At 46.7% G+C, this 18,911-nt stretch overlaps 1 protein-coding gene across 7 annotated transcripts; it reads left to right on the top strand.

Moving 5' to 3' along the window:
- Window positions 1-1,290: 1,290 nt before the first annotated feature.
- CABP2 (calcium binding protein 2) lies at window positions 1,291-18,605 on the top strand. 7 transcript variants are annotated; one of them, XM_081837696.1, is made up of 7 exons: window positions 2,989-3,113; window positions 9,807-9,980; window positions 11,619-11,649; window positions 12,704-12,838; window positions 13,775-13,884; window positions 15,086-15,233; window positions 17,183-18,605. In XM_081837696.1, the coding sequence occupies exons 2-7, from the start codon at window positions 9,864-9,866 to the stop codon at window positions 17,206-17,208; spliced, it is 567 nt and encodes a 188-aa protein (XP_081693822.1). In that variant the 5' UTR covers window positions 2,989-3,113; window positions 9,807-9,863; the 3' UTR covers window positions 17,209-18,605. The 7 variants fall into 7 exon arrangements, with proteins under 7 accessions (XP_081693818.1, XP_081693822.1, XP_081693823.1 ...); XM_081837697.1 differs by lacking the exon at window positions 2,989-3,113 and adding an exon at window positions 4,491-4,509; XM_081837695.1 differs by lacking the exon at window positions 2,989-3,113 and adding an exon at window positions 6,782-6,862.
- Window positions 18,606-18,911: the final 306 nt, after the last annotated feature.

Genomic DNA, 18,911 nt, shown 5'->3' on the forward strand with positions numbered 1-18,911 from the left:
CTAGGTGGGCAGGAGCAGGGACCGAGCAACAGGAGCTCACCCCGTCGCAGGGATTCGAACTGCCAACCTTCTGACTGGCAAGTCCTAGGCTCTGTGGTTTAACCCACAGCGCCACCCGCGTCCCTGTAGAGCCAACAGAGGCACCCATTAAACATCAGTTAACATATTTCATCCCAGGACAACAAGGTTCTAATATGTTAAACTGTGGGGATATTCCTCTTCCCATACTGCCAGACATGCTGTGCAGATTTTGGGGGGATGTTTTGTACATGTGAAGAGGAGAGCTCATGGGACAGAAGTCTTGGTCCTTAGACCAGATAGAGAGATCTTTTTATGGGTCAAGCGTTGGGCACAGCAACTCTGTGGCTTGTTTCCTCAATGAATAATTCTCCTTGCTTCCACTGATGTGAGCTGGGGAGTGTAAAGACTGAGCCTAGGAGCCTTGGCATTGTCTGCGCTAGCTAGGTGGGGTCTAGTTACCATTGCCACTGGAACCTCGCCAGCTTTGCATTGAATAAACCATGAGTTGTCTGCGCAACAGCCCCAGTTGCAGCGCTGCCAGGAATCGCATCTCTGCCATCCGGAGGGTCGGCGAGGTGCCAAGGACCACAGGTGGGGTCCGACTTAATTGACTTAGCCACAGAGGCTCCTGCTTAGAAATGGGAGGGCTGTTGAGGATGTGTCAGGGAACAGGCCATCACGGAGTGGGAGGGCGAAAGGAAAACACCACAGGACTTGATGAGGAGAGAGTGGGGCACAGGGAAGGCACTTGTAAATGTCAAAATAAAACGAGATGCTATAGATGTCGGGCCACAGAAGAAGGAAGGCCATTTTTTTCTGAGGTGCATTGTTTCAAAACAGGCCACTGGACAAAGGAGAGCCAGGAGATGTGGGACAGAAATATTCTTTACTCCTGCCTCATTTCCCCACAGCCCTCCTTTCTAGCCCAGGGGCACACACACAAGTGATGCCATAGAACCTGTGCTCAATCTGTGTTCTGCGGCTTTTGATGCCTCTTGAGTTTCCTGCTCTAGGGGGGTTGTTTTACCTTGTTTGCAACATTAGTGGAAAGCAGAACCAGGCCGGGTCGTGTGTCTGACCTGATAAGCTCAGATTCCCTCTGCATCCTCCTGCTTCAATCTCGCTCTCCCTGCAGTAATGAGAAGATGACTTGATTAGGTTTGGATCGAGAGTGGGGGAAAGAGCTGTGGCAGGAGCAGGTGCCCCCCTCCCTCCCTCCCATGCCAGCCCAGGGACCTGGGGAGCACAAGTGTTGATCCCTTAAGCGGATTTGCCCAGGGAAGATCTCTGAGGCGGAGAGCAAAGAGGAAAGGTGCCTCAAGGAGTGAGGAGATAAGGAAGGAGCAGGGGGTCAAGAGGAGGGAAAGAGGAAGGAGCTTCAGGGGGAGGAAGATGCTGGAGGGAGGAATCTAGAACGGGAGCCAGGCAGGTATTGAAAGTGGGGGGCAGGTGGGGTACTTGTTACTTCAGAGAAAGATCCCTAGAAATATGGCAGGCAGCTAAGAGAGGCAAGCACCCATGTGAAGGAGCACATGGCTAAGTGTGGCAGCAACACAGAATAATGCGGCAACCAGCAAGAGACAGCGAAACAGATGCATGGCTCCAGGGAGGAGAGTTTAGGCAGACCCAAGAGTGCAGTAGAGAAGGTATGTGAGGGTAGGAGCCAGAGAGACAGATCAAGGTAGTGTGGAGAGGAGCTGGGCCTTACCAGAGAGACCTCAGAGACTGTCTGCAGGAGGAAGGGATAGAGAAAGGGGCCCAGCTCTTCCCCGGCTCTCAACATGTTCTTTTTTCTCCGGGAGACCCAACGGCAGAGCAGCGAGACACCGGCACTGAGAGCATCCCGGGCTCTTTCGCAAAGCGGTTCTCACCGACGCTCCAAGAGTGCGCGGACCCGCAGGACAGGCAGTCAGGCCCGGGAAGGAGACAAGCGGCTCATGGAGCCAGCCAGATCCAGGAGCACCTCGGAGGCAACCACCGCTGCTGCCGCCTCTGTGGCCCTCTATGGCACCCAACACCACCGACTGGAGGATGGAGCAACCTTGATCAGAACGGTCGATCCCAAAGACCAGCTGTTGCCAGGGGTGACGGGAAGGGCCAGCTCAGCTTACGTGGAAGATGAATGCCCAAGCCTCTGGGCGATGGAGCCCATCCTCACCTCTGTCTTTGGGCAGGTAACTGGGCCAAGGGAGGCAGGGAGGGGACAGAGAGGGCAAATGGTGAGGGGACTGAAAATGGAGGGTTCTGTGAAGTTGAGGTTCCCCAGTAAGTCATGGGCTTTTGTCACATCCCAGGAGGATCTCACCTTCTCTTCCTGCAGAAAAAATGCCTAATCCTCTGTCCCCCCCCATCTCAGACATGATGGGGGATCAACGCTTTCACCTTAAAACATGGTATGTCCCAGACTGAAGAAAGAGCTAGTGAGAAGGGAGACCTCCAACATCTTGAGTCCCCAAACCGGGACATGCGTCTTTCCGCCCATACTCCCACACAAGCTACTTGACCCATGCAAAATTATGGAGCCCAAAATATATGGGGGTTTTTCGGGGCATTGATCACATTGTGCCCAAAAACTAATCTTTTAGGGTGCCACACAAAATCATGGCCCCGAATAAAGCACTTTTTTGAGAGGAGCACTTTTTCAGGACACAAAATTGCACAAGATCACAGCATTCAAAATGGCTGCCCTGCTCTTATAGTGAGAAAACAGGATGTGGCTTTTTATCATAGTTATTGATATGCAAGGTTACAGAGATAAGGTGTGTAAATACTCTCCAAGGAGTTCACTTGCAGCTGATGAGAATACAGGAAATGGCACCATCACATCTCCAGGCCCTGCTGCCTTAATGGAGCCTCATGAGCTGGATCGAGCTGTGTTCTTGGACAACACAGTCCCGAAATGGTGGGTTGAGTTGCCCCCATTGACAAGTTGTATAATATAATTACTTTTAAAGTGGCCAGCACCCTAGTGAGGTGGTGCAGGAGGAAGTGATACTTGGCTTTCGGTGCTGAGCAGAGACCAGGGAGGAGTGTCCAGTGGTGGTGCTGGAGGCAGAGGAAGGCTGGATCAGCACCATCCATTTGTCCAGCTGGTAAGTGGTTGCCGGGCTGTGTGCAGGCTCTTGCACAGCGTACCAATACTGGCAGGTCAGCAACAGTGCCTCAGGTGTTGATTCAGGCTGGTCCTGTCTCTGACACTGCCTCTTGATGTCCTCCCATAAGAATGTGGGGGCCCTTCCCTACTGGTGTTACTCAGGAGTAGTAGCAGCAGTACAGGAAACACCCTATTAGTGCATGTTCAGCACCATTTTCGGCCTCAGAGGGGGGCAGAACATGGATGGAGTGGGGCAGCGGCAGAAGGGAAGGCATGGCATGACGGTGCCCATGTGCATGGTGTGTTGGCATGCAACTCCCACACAAACAGGGAGTTGCCTACACTTGGCCACCCAAACGAGGGAGGCCAGTGTCCTTTTAAAAAGTATGTAAAGGAGTCCTCTCAAGGGCTGTCAGGTCTGAATTTTGGCTTCATGATACAGAATAATAAGAATGAAGAGTGTGCAGGAGCCCTGAAGCTGTCCATCAACAGTTCAGGCAACTTCCCTACTATGGTGAGATGTATTAATTGGTGCCTGGCTGTGTTTCACCTAGAGTAGATACTCAAGGACTCCTGAGGGGCATGGCCTGGGGAGATGGGGTCTGGTGCGCATTAAGTCCTGAGGGCCACATAGGCACTGTGAAATTATCATCTTGTATATTTGATGGGACAAAAGAAGAGTGCTAAGAATGTGAATTCAATACAGTTAAAGTGATAGTTTACAGAACTTGAGATTTGTTGTTTAAAACCTTGAAATTTGACCTTCGCCTTGGAAATGTGCGTCAGAATATTTGGCAGTCTCTTCACTTACATATAAAAAGTCATAAGACGATCTTCACTAACCTGGTGCTCTCCAGCTGTTCTGGACTATAACTCCCATCAGTCCCAGCCAGCAGTGTGACTCATTTCTTTTATCCTATAAATCTGCAAAACCTGTTTGACTAGTAAAAAGGCAGGGCAGGAAAAAGTGATTGTAAATGCTTTGTACAATGACTTGCTTTATCACACCACCATTGCCAACTCTAAAATCTGTAGCCCATGAGCTGTGAAACACTTCAGATGGATCTATACTTATTTTATATCCTGCAGTTGCTTAAGGAAGTTGCTATCTTTCTTTTAAGGGGATGGACAGGGGGAGATTTTCAAGAAAAAAAGTAGTTAGGTCAATCTCACTTAATCCAGTTTTAACATGAACAGTTAAGATTCAGATACATTTTCACTAATGATATAAAGGTTGTGTTTTCACTTCCCAAATAAGAGTCCTGAAGATCAGAACTAGCCTCTGAACGAAAAATTCCAATTTCCCTTCTGCATGGGCGGGGGGGGGGGCAACATCTGCAAGTAATGCATTAGGGATGAAGAGGAGTTCTTAACGTCACTCATGAAAATGCACTGTGAGTCTATAAATAATACAGTGGATTCTGCTAACTGGTTCACTTCTTGTGGCCAACCAATAAGTCTGACTGACAATTGGTAATGCACGCTTCCCCTAGCCCTATCCCTATCCCCGCCCCACCCTGCCCCCACCGCACCATCTCGCTCGCCCAATAATGTGGCTGGGTCTCTCAGCATCAGAGCTCAGTGGACGCAGCCACTCCCTGGAACAAAGATTTGAAAATCTCGTTGATTGTCACGGAAGATTATGGCCTCACTGCTCTGAGGGGAGGGGGCATGTTGATGGGCAGCCATCCTTTTCAACTGCTTATAGACAGCATCTGAGTGGGGCTTTTGGATGTGAGTCAGGAAGGACAAGGCAGGACTGGCCCTCTCCTTCCTGGGCCACTGTGGAGTTAAAATGCTTTGAAGAAGAGCTGCTTGCCTGCTCCCTGCTCTCTCTGCTTAGCACCATCTATGATTGAGTTGCATATAATCCTGAGGATTATGGCTGTGGCCCACCCCCTCCCTCCCTCCCTCCACCCCCCTCTGTCCACTTTCCCTTAATATTCTGGATATATTCAACAATAAAAACCCTGAAAATCCCCAAAGCGTCTAAACCTCCCAGGAAGAGAATCACTTGTTACTATAAAAATATATATATCTGCCATCGGCGCCAGCTGCCTCCAGCCCCATACTGTGCTCTGTGGGATGGGGGGGACTTAGCAGCCATGGGCAACTGCACCAAAACACCGGGCAGGCGGCTCTCCAAGGTAGGGGGAGAGGACGGAGGGGAGGGTGCCCCTTTTCATCCTTACATCTTCATGCCTTTGTGTTGGAATCCCTGTGTGTGGCTGGTTCTCTGCATGTCTGTCTGTCTACTTTCCTCGCTTCCCAGAGTGTGTGCATGGATTCCTATCAGTGGTTGAAGCCCCATGGCTGAGGTCAGTTATCCGAGGGAACATGGCGAGAATGCTAGGCCCCTGTGGTACCACTCCAGATGGGGGGCTGTGGCATCATCTCTGATTCCTACAAAGGCCAGGTTCCAATGCTCCAGGTTATTAGAATGAAGGCAGATGTGTTCTTCAGAATAGTGTCTGCAGAAGGCTTCAGTGACCCCCTTTTCTCCATCTACTTGGTCCCCTTTTCTCTCATCTACTTAGTCCTTCTTAGGCCAGTATCTAGATCCTCTTTGCTTTTCTTGCATCTAAGCAAACAATAACAACCTCAAACTCCTAGATTTCATTCAATTCTTCCTTCTTCTCTTGGTGTATCATACAAGGCCTGTTTGTGGATTGTGTCAATGAAGATTCAACCAGGTGAGCCTCAGTATGCTCCTGATATAATAGAAGTTCTATGGGTTTTGGGTGTCACATTGTATGGTATCTCTCATATTCTTGCATGTCATTGTATGGTATGTATTGCCACCAGTGCCTGAGCATAGAAGGCGCATGACCAGTGGCAGATTTATGGTCTGGGGGACCTTTGGGAGGGGCCCCAGTTCATTCACTTAAACAAATGGGACCACGTCGGAAAATATGAAGGAGCTAAATAATGAGTTAATTCATTACATGGATTATCCTCCCCCCCCCTTTTGCTATTGTTACAGATCTGGGGTAACAGAGTTTGAGGGTGCAAGGGCACCCATAACTGCTAGAGTTAGTGAATGCTAGAATTCAATAAAGTGTTATAATTTAGATAATATTTAGCATATTGAAGGAAAGATGCCAGGTCAGTAGAAAAATACAGGCTAAACTCCTTTTCCAGGCTAGGGGCTCACCTGGGATAGAAGCTGTTAAGCATGACAAAATGTGTTGGTGGCCCATCACAATAAAATCCTTTGGTCTCTTCCAATGGAGGTTGCCACTGTTACACTGAGCAATGAAGATGATGGAGGTCACAGGAAAATGGTCACCTTTTAAGACTAGGCTTGGAATAGCAGGTAGAAAGGGGACAAGCAGACAGAAGGGGAGATGTTTCTTGGCAAGGGTTTTTTTTCTGGGAAGGAGAAGCAGGAAGGGGAGAACTCCATGTGGCGCTGGCTGAAAGATGCTGCACTGAAAGGCCAGGGGCGTAGCGTGGTGCATTTTCCTGGGGTGGGGCACGCTGCTCACACTACCCTCCCCAAGTCAGCCCTGTGCCACTTTGCAAGGCTGGGATCATTCCAGCCTCACAAAGCGGCTTGGGGCTGGAGGGCTGCTTTTGCCCTCCATGTCCTGCCCCTCCCCCGGCACTCACATGCATGCTCCGCCACTGCCAGGAGCCATGACTGGGTGCTACTTTAGACCCAAGCTCACTGTAGCTATGGGAAGGGCAATGAGGGACACTCTTGGGCTATAATGTTCTGCCTCCCCTCTATTGAAGGCTTCAGGTGTAAATATGTGTAAAATGAACCTGCCACTTCCCTCCTCCTCATGTCCGTCACTGCCAAAAAGGCAGAATTGGTGTGAGGTGTGTGGTGACAGCAGAGCAAGACAGTTGTTGGGGAGCTGCCCTAGTCTGTCCTTGGCATGTGCCCCATGGAGATACAGTGGTACCTCGGGTTACATACACCTCAGGTTACAAACACTTCGGGTTACAGACTTCGTTAACCCAGAAGTAGTACCTCAGGTTAAGAACTTTACCTCAGGATGAGAACAGAAATCGTGCGGCAGCAGTTGGAGGCCCCATTAGCTAAAGTGGTGCTTCAGGTTAAGAACGGTTCAGGTTAAGAAGGGACCTCCGGAACGAATTAAGTTCATAACCAGAGGTACCACTGTATCCTGGTGGGATTGGTCAGATGAGGAGGAAGAGTGGGAAGAAATCAGAGAACTGGAGGACAGCAGCCCACAGAAGGGGCCCAGCAAGCTGGGAGGCAGTGGTTAAGATCTGTGAGAGATCTCCAACCCTGCAAATGCTAGGAAGCAGTTTGCCCCCATTTTTGTCTATATCAATATTATTGAATTTAACACACTCTCTCTCTCTCTCTCTCTCTGTGTGTGTGTGTGTGTGTGTGAGAGAGAGAGAGAGAGAGAGAGAGAGAGAGAGAGATAATACCACAGTAATAGCCACATTACCGCAGTATAACCACGAGGGACCCATCAACTATACCATCCAACCATATGGGTGAGGAGAATGTTACTATACATAAGGTCCTCTTTTCCAGGGGCTGTGTTTGCAGTCCCCCCTAGTGAATTAGCACTGGGTAGAGGTTCATCTGTATTTAATCAGAGTTAAGGGATATTAGCACTGCAAAGCTACATCAGTTTTATTCAGCTGTCATGACTTGTCCCAAATAATGAGTTTAGTGAAATGCTGAGAATTCTGGTAAAGATCTCTGTGTAAAACTGCAGTTCCCTGGGAGTCTTTAGGGAGGGAAAAGGACTATTTAATAAAATGTAAGTCTGTGGCGCAGATGTGTATGGAAAGACAGAGAGGGACTGCCAAGAAACTTAGGAATTGTGCTAGTGCATGTTTCTTGTTGTTAGAGCATATGTGTCATTGCTTTGTGTGTTAGTGTGTGTGAGAGAGAGCAAGAGAGCTAATTGTGGCATCTCTCTCTGTATAGTATGTGGATACAGGTATTTGAGTCCTCCTAGGGAAAATACCTGTCTCCACATACTATACAGAGAGAGATTCAGATGACTCACAGGCCATCTCATGGGGGGGGGGAGCCCTGGGCATTCCCTTCTTCACTGTCCTGGCAGTGGTAGATTTAGGGTAGCACAACTGGTTCCCCCGCACAGTGCTAGGCTTTGGGAAGGAGGCATGAGAGCTCTGAGAGGGTCCTAAGAGTCCTCCAATCTCCTTCTCAAAGCCGAGTTAGCATTTGCACAGCTATGGGAGTCAGGAAGACTCTAGGACCCTGCCAGATCCCTGTGCCTCCTTCGCAGCCTGGCACCTCCCTTACCTGGTTTTGGGAAGGCGACTTGGGGCTTTGAGGGCGCCAGATTTTGGCCCCACACAGGGCACCATACTACCATAATGCCTGTGAATTTCCTGTAGCTTTCCCTTTAAGACTTGCCAACAGCTGTCCTGGGGGCAGAGCCAATGGAAGGCAAGTTGTTGCCAACTTTCTTAAGCCTTCTGATAATTCTTGTTCTTTGTTGCTAGGCTGGCCTGCAGGACCAAGTTTCAGCTTATTAGCAAGACAAGACACAGATCCTTATGAATTTTTATGGTTTTTACGTAGGATTACAACAAAACCACAAAAAATCCCAGAACACATATTTGAATATAGAGACGTTACCTATGATTTGATGGTTGTTTTTTGGGGAACTCTTGCAACAGCAACTATTAACAATAATAATAATAATAATAATAATAATAATAATAATAATAATAATAATACCCCACCCATCTGGCATGGTTTCCCCAGCCACTCTGGGCGGTTTCCAACAGAATATTAAAATACAATAGTCTGTCAAACATTAAAAGCTTCCCTAAACAGGACTGCCTTCAGGTGTCTTCTAAAAGTCTGGTAGTTGTTTTTCTCTTTGACATCTGGTGGAAGGGCATTCCACAGGGCGGGTGCCTCTACCGAGAAGGTTGTGCCTTGTATCCATAAGGATTGCCCTGGAAGACACTGTATCTGTGATTTTTATGGGGTGGTCAATGAGGATAGAGGGGTTCAATGATTTGGGGATGGTTTTGCAGAAGAGGGGGAACTCACATTGAAATCACACAGTTTTAAGAGGCTCCATTTTGTCAGATCTAATGTGTATTCATTTGAACATACATTCTTCCACCCCATAGTTGCTCTCTTTCCCTCTTCCAAATTCCTTCCCTTTCTCTGCTATGTTATTGGTTGCTTTACTTTCTGTCCATCTGCTCAGGTGCCAACCCGAACTTTGAAAAGCTCTTTGAACTGAGAGAGGAAGCAAGAGGGAGTGTCGCTCTTTCAACTTCCTCCTTCAGCTTCATGAACTTTTCAATGAGAAAAATGGTAATTATCCTCACCATCTCAGGACAAACGGGGCAGTGGGGGCGGGGAGCTCAAAGGCTTTGTGGCCACCAGAGGTAGACCTTGAGGGCCCCAGGTTGGGGACCCCAGCACTGTGGAGATGGAGGTCTGTCTAATTGTGGCAATTGCCCAATAAGCAGAGATGCTGAGGCATTGAGATAAATTTAAGGATGAGAAAAGTGGGTTTCTTTTAGGGGGAAATTGTGTTATTTCTCTAGCATATGTCTTGTTTCCCCCTTTGTTGCTCCCCTTCCCATACTCTCCATTACCAGATACCCTGCTTCCTTAAAGCCTGGGCCTTAAACACCCAGGTGCTGACAGAGGGGGAAATCGGGGTCTCTAACTGTACTTAGCTAATTGCAAGCTATGCTACAGGAGAATAAGCAGCCCTCCTCCGAGGCTCCTGGCTCCCCTGCCTCTACCAGCAACGACATGGACGAAGGGGCTGACGGCACGCAGTATCCGCCATTGCAGAATTACTCGGTCCTGCATGGCTTGGTGGGGCCAGCCTGCATCTTCTTGCGCCAGAGCATCGCCATCACGCAAATCGTATGTATTGCACATCTACTGCTGCACCATTTATACAGAACGTGAGAGTGTAGCTGCCCCTTCTCTGTTTGCATGGACTGCCCTGCTCCTCAAACCTTCAGTATGCCCCTGTGCTGGAACATAGCTTGGGCCTGTTGTTGTTGCTATTTATTAAATTTGTGTACCACCCTATACTTGTAGATCTCAGGGCGGCTCACAACATAAAATCACAATATAAAAAACAGAAAACACATAATAAAAGCAAAAACAAAGACAAACCATAATGAAATCTTACTCTTTCCTCCCTGCGGAGTAATCTTCACTAAGGAATAAACATGGATAAGGTGGCATAAGAAATCAAACATAAGTGTTATATTTTGCTACAGGTATATAAATTGGGAGGTTGATGTGTGCCGCCGCTGTTCAATCCATGGACTTATGGAAGAGAAATCGTTCATGCCATGATCTAAAACCATGCAGATTGTGTTTTGTAGTATATAAACTAATTCCTACATGGAAATAGGCTAGTGAAAGGGTGCCTTCACTGAGTCCATGTTGCACAGGTTAACAGCCAGGCAATGAGGCAATGTTGGTGATGATCAGCACCTTTGTTTATGGCTTTAAATGGTGCGAAGCTCTTCACATACATCTTATTGCAATCCTTACCCTGTAAGGTGGGATAGTATTAAATACCTATATATTACAGATATGTGGGAAGGGGGGCAGGCTGTGGTTGACAGCACGAGCGATTTCCTTAAGGTCTTCTAGTGAGTTCATGGAAAAGCCATGGCAAAGGCCTTCCTAAAACAGGGGCCATTCAGATGCCCTTTCTTTGGTGCATCCATGATTATTTGTGCTCATTATGCTATTGGGCCATCAAGTACATTCCTGCTTTCAATACTGTTTGCGCCTAGGAAGGTTTCACTTCCATTCAGTGTATGTCCCATAACATCCTTCTGCAACCACACAACTTTTTTATACCACAAATATTCTGACTTATTTCTGCCTTGCTTTTGTTGTGCTGTAGCCTTTCTTGACAGTAACAATGTGAGAGCATTGGAGCAACATTGCAGAACAAACCAAAGCAGAACTATATAATTAAGGCACTTTTATTGTGGCAAGAATATGTTGCAAAATACACCCATATAGAACACTCGCCTGAGGGGGCTGTTAATAATCTCTTAGCCACTGAAACACACCAGCCTTTGGGCTGCATTACACAAACACCAAGCCTAGGGAACTATCACTGGAAGAACAACACTTGCCCCTATTGCCTTTCTGCAGGGAGCCAGAAGGGCTTTCCTCCAGGGAATTTGTAGCCACAGTATTCTGACACAATATTTGCATGGAATCCAACAGTGATGCAGCATGACTTGGTGGGAAGCACCTTTAAGCATAGTGGGACTTATTTTGAAGTAAGCACGCACAGAATCAGGCCGCACGGAGTAACAGCTTTTTTCTGTTCATGGAGTGGGCAAGGAAGACTTCCTTAACCTGGGACAGCTTCTGACTAAAAGATCAGTAGATTGGATGTGGGCAGGCAAAGTAGATAGATAGATGATAGATAGATAGATGATGGATAGATAGATAGATAGATAGATAGATAGATAGATAGATAGATATCTGTTTTATCAACCTCTACTCTCTTTCTTTCCCCAGGACAGAGAGCTGCGACCAGAGGAGATCGAAGGTAAAAAGAAAATTGATGCTCAACATTACCTCTTAAGGTAGGGTTAGGCAACATGGTGTCCTCCAGATGTTCCTGGCCTACAACACCCATCATCCCTGATAATTGGCCATGCTGGCTGGTGCTGATGGGATATGTAGTCCAAGAACATCTGGAGGTCACTGCGTTGCATAACCCTGTCCTTGGGGAACCTCATGGATCCTGCCCTGCCCATTAGTCATTAGTCCAACCAACCAGAAGTCTACTGCATCTGCTATGCTTCACTCAGCTTCTTTGGTTTCGCTTAATGCTCTGCCTTGTTGCTTTGTCAACTTGCCTCTGGCTTCCTTATGCTTTGCTCCCATGTCTAGATGTATGAATCCCTTGCTTTGCTTTCCCCCTTCGCCTCTCCTGGGCCCACCACTCCATCTAGAGGGCAGCTATCAGATATCCAGTTCAGTTATGGACTCATCCTTCATACGAAAGTTCTGATTGGACTAGCATTGAAAATCCCTCTAGTGGCATTCCTGTTGTTGTTGTTGTTGTTGTTGTTAATATGCCACTATCTGACTGGGTTGTCCCAGCCACTCTGGGCAGCTTCCAACAAATTAAAACATCAAACACAGTAGAACATCAAACTTTAAAAACTTCCGTATACTGGGCTGTGTTCAGATGTCTTCTAAAAGTCAGATAGTTGTTTATTTCCTTGACATCTGATGGGAGGGCCTTCCATAGGGTGGGCACGACTGCCAAGAAGGCCCTCTGCCTGGTTCCCTGTAACCTCACTCCTCGCAGTGAGGAAACCGCCAGAAGGCCCCCAATGCTGGAGCTCAGTATCCAGGCTGGACAATAGGGGTGGAGACGCTCCTTCAGGTATACCAGGCCAAGGCCATATGTTTCTGGAGCTGAACTCCAAAAGTGAGGAAGGGCTGTTGGTGAAACATAGCAGCTCCTTCATTGTGTAGCAAATCAGATGCTAGAACTCCAGCACTTCCTTCTCGTTTACTTGGTGTTTGCAAGACACAGATGCATTACCTGCTTTCCAGGGGGATTCTTATTGCTTCCCTTCTCTTTCTAGAGCTAAAGGAGGCCTTCCGAGAGTTTGACAAGGACCATGATGGCTACATCAGCTACAAAGACCTGGGGGAATGTATGCGAACCATGGGCTACATGCCCACTGAGATGGAGCTCATTGAATTGTCTCAGCAGATCAGTATGTGCCTAGCATTACTGAGTTAAATACTACAGTATAATGTTTCAGGGGGAAGAAATGGATTTTAACAGTTGCTGGATCAAGTTGGGCATTCAAGCAAAATGACCACACACAAAAAGGGGGAGGGGAGGATGCAAACACTTCTTCGATATCTCTCCTAAGAGTAGAAGTAGGGAACCTGCGGCCCTCCAGATGTTGTTGGAGTCCAGATCCCATTAGCTGCAGCCAGCATGGCCATTGATCCGTGATGCTAGAAGTTATAATCCAGCAATAGTTGGATGGCCATGAGTTCCCCACAGAAATGTCAGAGGGGATGAGGGGGCAGCACTAGACTGTGGCCTAATAATAAATAGTGTTTAAGCATCTGTATAGGGTGTTCAAAGCATTTCGCATGTTCTCGTCTCAGTAATCCTTACGACCACCCTGTAAGGTAAGAGATGTTTATTACTGGAGATGCCTGGTTTGATCGATCAGTTACTTTGCATGTACAGTAGTACCTTGGGTTAAGGACTTAATTCATTCTGGAGGTCTGTTCTTAACCTGAAACTGTTCTTAACCTGAAGCACCACTTTAGCTAATGGGGCCTCCTGCTGCCGCTGCGCCGCCGGAGCACAATTTCCGTTCTCATCTTGAAGCAAAGTTCTTAACCCGAGGTACTATTTCTGGGTTAGCAGAGTCTGTAACCTGAAGCATATGTAACCTGAAGCATATGTAACCCAAGGTACCACTGTATAATAAACTCAGTTTGGCAGGAGCAGCACCTAATTACCAAGTGCAAAATGGTGGTGTGAATCAGCTGATGCAGCACGGCAGCACAAATGGGAAAATTATTCCATTATGTTGGTTGTGAATTGTCCCAGAGTATAATTATATATACTATAATATCTAACCCAGCACTGTCTGGCTCTGGCTGAAACTTTTTTTCTGTATCTATAGCTGGAGGGAAGGTGGATTTTGATGACTTTGTGGAACTGATGGGCCCCAAGATGCTGGCAGAAACGGCAGACATGATTGGAGTGAAAGAACTGCGGGATGCCTTCCGAGAGGTGAGAGTCACATGACTCAACTCGAGGGACCAGAGGAGAGTAGCATCAGACAGTGGCTGGGTGGTATATTGAGGAATCTTATTTCTCATTCTGCTGTCTTCTCATATAGTGGTTCTCCCAGGCAACACAAAACACAAACGTAGGGTTACAATATTCCCAAAAGTGAAAATGCAAAATTGGCTTTTTTTTGGTCAAAGTTTTTGAGCTTTTTGGGGGTGCTTTTTTTTGGATTTTTACAGCATTTTTCCTTAAAAATTGCCATAGTTGCCGTATGTCTGGGTTTCACTGGACATGTTGCCAGTTGGGCACAAGCCCAGAATGATGCCATTTTGACAGTCTGATTCTGGGAAAACCTGGATGTATTGCAGCCCTACACAAACAGTTCTCGGCTGCTTCATTTGATTTCATCAGTGCCACTTAAAGCACTTCACTTTTGCTGTTGATGTACATGTGTGGATGTCAGTGGCAATCATGAAGGAAAGTGGATTGACACTGTTACTTTAGCCTTCCTGAAGTTTTTCTGCCACCTGAGAACAGTGCACCCACCCACCCATCATTTTGTGATTTGAACTCTTCCAGATGGGGTTGTTCAGCATTCATCCTGATTTGCTTGCACAAAGTTTAAGCTGTGGTTGGACTAGTTTTTATGGAGCATTTGTTTTGATTTCATGGAATCTGTAGAGTAGACAGGGACCCCGACGGTCATCTAGTACAACCTCCTGCAATGCAGGAATCTCAACCAGATCATACATGACATATGGCCATCCAAGCTCTTCTTAAAAACCTCCAAGGAAGGAGAGTCCACCACCTCTCATGGGAGTCTGTTCCACTGTCCAACAGCTATTACCGTCAGAAAGTTCTTCCTGATGTTTAGTTGGAATCTCCTTTCTTGTAGTTTGTTAACAGGGCGATTATATAAGAATCAGCCTTCGTCCTGATTTTCTTACAGGGTGTTTACATGTCTTCCCAGCATTCATTCATCCCACACTTTTTAATGTGTTTTTCTACTACTTTCCAAACTGCAAAAAGTCTTCTTCTTTTTATTAAAAAAAGTGGTTTTGTCGTTCCAAGAGAACAATACGCTTCCATCTACTTCAGTTGCGCTCAGGGAGGTAAGAACAAGAGACTGGAGAATTGTGTGGATATTGTAGATGGTTAAACAAGGTGCTGGAATCAGGGTTGTTTATTTGTTTCCTTCCAGTTTGACACAAATGGCGATGGACAGATCAGCATAGCTGAGCTAAGGGAAGCCATGCGCAAACTCTTGGGACAGCAGCTGAACTACCGTGAGGTGGATGAGATACTCAAAGATGTTGATCTGAATGGGGATGGCCTTGTGGACTTTGAAGGTATCAGGAAAGTCCTTCCTTTGAGGGATGATGATGATGATGATGATTTGCTTTTTCTAACTGGGAAAGAAGTGAGGATTTAGGCTGGGAGGAGGATCTCATCCTGCTTTTGAAAACGAATGCAGGATGTAGAGTAGGGGTGGGTAACAATTTTGGCTCTTTGGGCCAAATCCTTATCTGACTGCTCCCCATGGGCCAACTTTGACTGACCACCTGTTGAATCACAGGATGCCATTATGACATCAAATGATTTGACAGGTAGGTTTTCCTCCCGACCTGCTAAAATCCTGTGTGCAGTAGTCCCCAAATGCCCAACAGGTTGCTGAATGTTGGAAACACTATTCTTGCCACTTTGAGAAGCCCCAGGCATAGGGCTTTGTGAGTCCTGCCAAACCAATTTGAAGTCTGGCTTTTAGAGGTATTGATGGTGTGAGCAAGTTGCCTGCAGGGAACTCATATGCATCTACCTCAGCAGGCTATGACTTTGCCACCCATCAGCTGGTGCTTGAAGCTTGCTTTCCCTCGCCCATGCACTATCGCAGCCTTCTTGAAGTCTTACAGTGCACTGGCAGCCACATCTCTACCTGCCCCACACCTGACGTCACTGTGGGGCAGGTGGGGATGGTTTGGGCGAAAACAGCCTTATGGGCCACATTTGAACCCCTGGGTTGGGCCCAGTTTTGGCCTCTGTTCCAGAAATTCCATACCTGCTGTAGATCCTTGATGCAGGAAAGAAAAGGAAGAAAGTCAAGACTGGATTTAGGAGGAGTCACTTCTAATTTTGAGGGGATAGTTAGGAATTGGATCATAAAGATAACATTTGGAAGCCAGGGTTCCTAGCTTTTATTTTAAACCAGAGGCTTATTAATATGCTAATATATTCCATGCTCTGTATGCAGTTGCCTTCAGTTGAAGTTGCACAACTGAATGACAGAATCAGATTTTGCCTGTACTGTGATGGTGTCTTCAGTGACAGCACTCTTCCTTTTCCCATGCCCTTATGGGAGAAAGTTAATATGTTTATGATTCAGGGACATCACTACAGCAGAGTCCAAATCAATTTGCACTCTGTGAAGCAAGGAAAGTGTTGAGCAGCTTTTGCCCTTCCTCAAAAGTGTTGCTTCTCACAGCTGATTTACATTTTTAAATGTTTTATTGAAAGATTTTTCTGTAAGTAACATAAGTACATTCAGTTACAGATAGGTAGCCGTGTTGGTCTGCCATAGTCAAAACAAAATAAAAAAAATCCTTCCAGTAGCACCTTAAAGACCAACTAAGTTAGTTCTTGGTATGAGCTTTCGTGTGCATGCACACTTCTTCAGATACACTGAAGTACATTCAGTGCCTCTGTTTTTAAATTATAGCATCCTTCATACCAATCAATTATAGTAGGTCTGAGACTTTTGTTGTTGTAGACAATGTGGGGTTGGGCGGGGAGAGAGGAGAGGGGAGAAAGCAGAGAAAGAGAAAGTTAGGAGGGGGAAGTAGGGGAGATGAGAGACATTAAACTTTCATTCTTTGCAAAATATTGTTCTGTTAAGCTCAATGGGAATTTAGTGAGCCTCAATCTGCATAGCCCTGACCTGGATTGTATTTCATGGTCATACTAGAGCAGCCTTCCCCAACTACGTACACTTCAGATGTTTTGCACTACATCTCTCATCATCCCTGACCATTGGCCATGCTGGGGCTGATGGGAATTGTAGTTCAAAACATCTGGAAGGCACCAGGTTGGGGAAGGATGCTCTAAAATGTGATGGAATGTTAGAAGAGTGGGATGGGATATATGGAACTGAGCTGGATGGATAGACAGACAGACAGACAGAGAGATGGTGGTTCCCATACGTTCTCTAGTTATCTATAAAAGAAGTCCCTCTTCCGGGCCAGCAGCTGATGGAAAATGTTTTTCTCTCCCCTCCTGATGACATATTTGGATCCCCTTCCTGCAGAGTTTGTACGGATGATGTCTCGCTGAGAGTAGCCAGCAGCCCCAGGCTGAAGTGCCTTATGGAGAGGAGAGACTTCAAGCTGCCATATATCCTGATCTAACCATCAGGAGCAATGGCAGCATGCGAGAACTTCCTACACATCCTGTGTACCCTGCTTGGAGCCAAACAGCCACTCCCAAAGTCCAGAGATTCAGCTTCAGCACCTTCAATGACATCCTTGACTGGATCTCAAGACTGATACCCCATCTACTGTTTTAGAGACAGCCACGACCCCAAGCTCTCAGGCTCTGGATGACATTGTACCTTGCCTTTACTCTGTTCTCTGTAATGCTGACCTTTCACCCCAAGCATACCTTAAGAAGGAACAATCAACCAGCAAATCTCCCTTAAATATTCTGCATGCAATGGTGTGACAATATTTGAAACACTTCACCGTCCTATTCCAAGAGGGGCTGCTTTTCTTTCCTTTTTCCCTCTCTAAATGGTGTTTGTTTTTAAAAGTACATTGTTCTCCACTGTGGCATGCTCACCCCCATCTCTGATGTCCTTACTAAGTGCAGTGGAATAATGGCAAGGAGTTGGCTTGTGGTCCCAAACAGAACAGGGATTGTTCTGGAAACTGGATGTGCTGGCGCTCACTGCCTGCTATTAAGCCAACCTTCGTGACTTAAAGGGATCTATGGTGCATGAATGTTCATTAGGTTTACTGGAAGTGGCAGCTGTGTGATCCAGAGGTGTTCGGCCCTCAAAAGATCTGGGAATCTGACATGCAAAACCTTTGCCTCCCAAAACCCAGGGACTGCTTCTGTCTCTACAAACGACAAGCTGCTTTATAGATTGCCCTTCAGCTAGCTGACTATGGCATATTCAGCGACCATATTTCCATCCATATTTGGGCCTGGAATCCCCATCTCCTTGTGATTTTCAAACTGTGTTCTGGAGAACCCCTGGGGTTCCTTAGAAGCTTAACAGAGGTTACTCAATGAGAAAGTCAGGACGGATTTTCCAGCTTGCCCATTACTACCAACTGTCTTCTGAACTATGCAGCCTCAGGGGAGAGTTGGGTGAGCTCTAAATGAACACCTGAGAATCCTTTGCCAAAATAAGAAGATTCAGTAGCAGACAAGTTGATGTGGGCAGAGTTGCCCGAAGTTAGAAAATCCCAGTGCTCCGTTGCTGGAAACATATTTTCACTTTCCTATTGAAAATCAAACTGTTCTGTCAATTCAGATTTTTGTTTCAGCTGAAAAGACCAGTGCATTGGAGGGAAGATGATGGCCTCAAACCTACATTTCCCTCTGTTGTGAATGTGACTCACATTGTTTATTTTTTTCTCACATGTGTAATACCATACATTTAGCTGTATCCAAACACTTACTCAAGCAAGCTCAATAAATCCAGATTTGTGCATTTGGTTCATGCATATTATCCCTTTTTTTGTAGCTTCCTGGTAGACACAAAGATTAATCTTAGCTATGATCATACAAAGACCTACTGATTTTGTCTATTTTATCTATGTTATGGCTGTCACCAGAGTAAAGAAATCTTTACCAGTGTGGTGTAGTGGTTAAGAGCGGTAGTCTCGTAATCTGGGGAACCGGGTTCGCGTCTCCGCTCCTCCATATGCAGCTGCTGGGTGACCTTGGGCAGGTCACACTTCTTTGAAGTCTCTCAGCCCCACTCACCTCACAGAGTGTTTGTTGTAGGGTAAGAAGGGAAAGGAGAATGT

This window comes from Podarcis erhardii, assembly GCF_964252035.2.
Source record: "Podarcis erhardii genome assembly, chromosome: 1".
Taxonomy (NCBI): Eukaryota; Metazoa; Chordata; class Lepidosauria; order Squamata; family Lacertidae; genus Podarcis; species Podarcis erhardii.

What these genes read in the sequence shown, in the direction of transcription:
- CABP2 (XM_081837692.1), top strand. Translation starts at nt 1,803, where the DNA reads ATGTTCTTTTTTCTCCGGGAGACCCAACGGCAGAGCAGCGAGACACCG. An exon ending in TGAATTGTCTCAGCAGATCA is followed by an intron (nt 12,839 to 13,774) that starts GTATGTGCCTAG and finishes CTGTATCTATAG; the next exon opens with CTGGAGGGAAGGTGGATTTT. An exon ending in TGCGGGATGCCTTCCGAGAG is followed by an intron (nt 13,885 to 15,085) that starts GTGAGAGTCACA and finishes GTTTCCTTCCAG; the next exon opens with TTTGACACAAATGGCGATGG.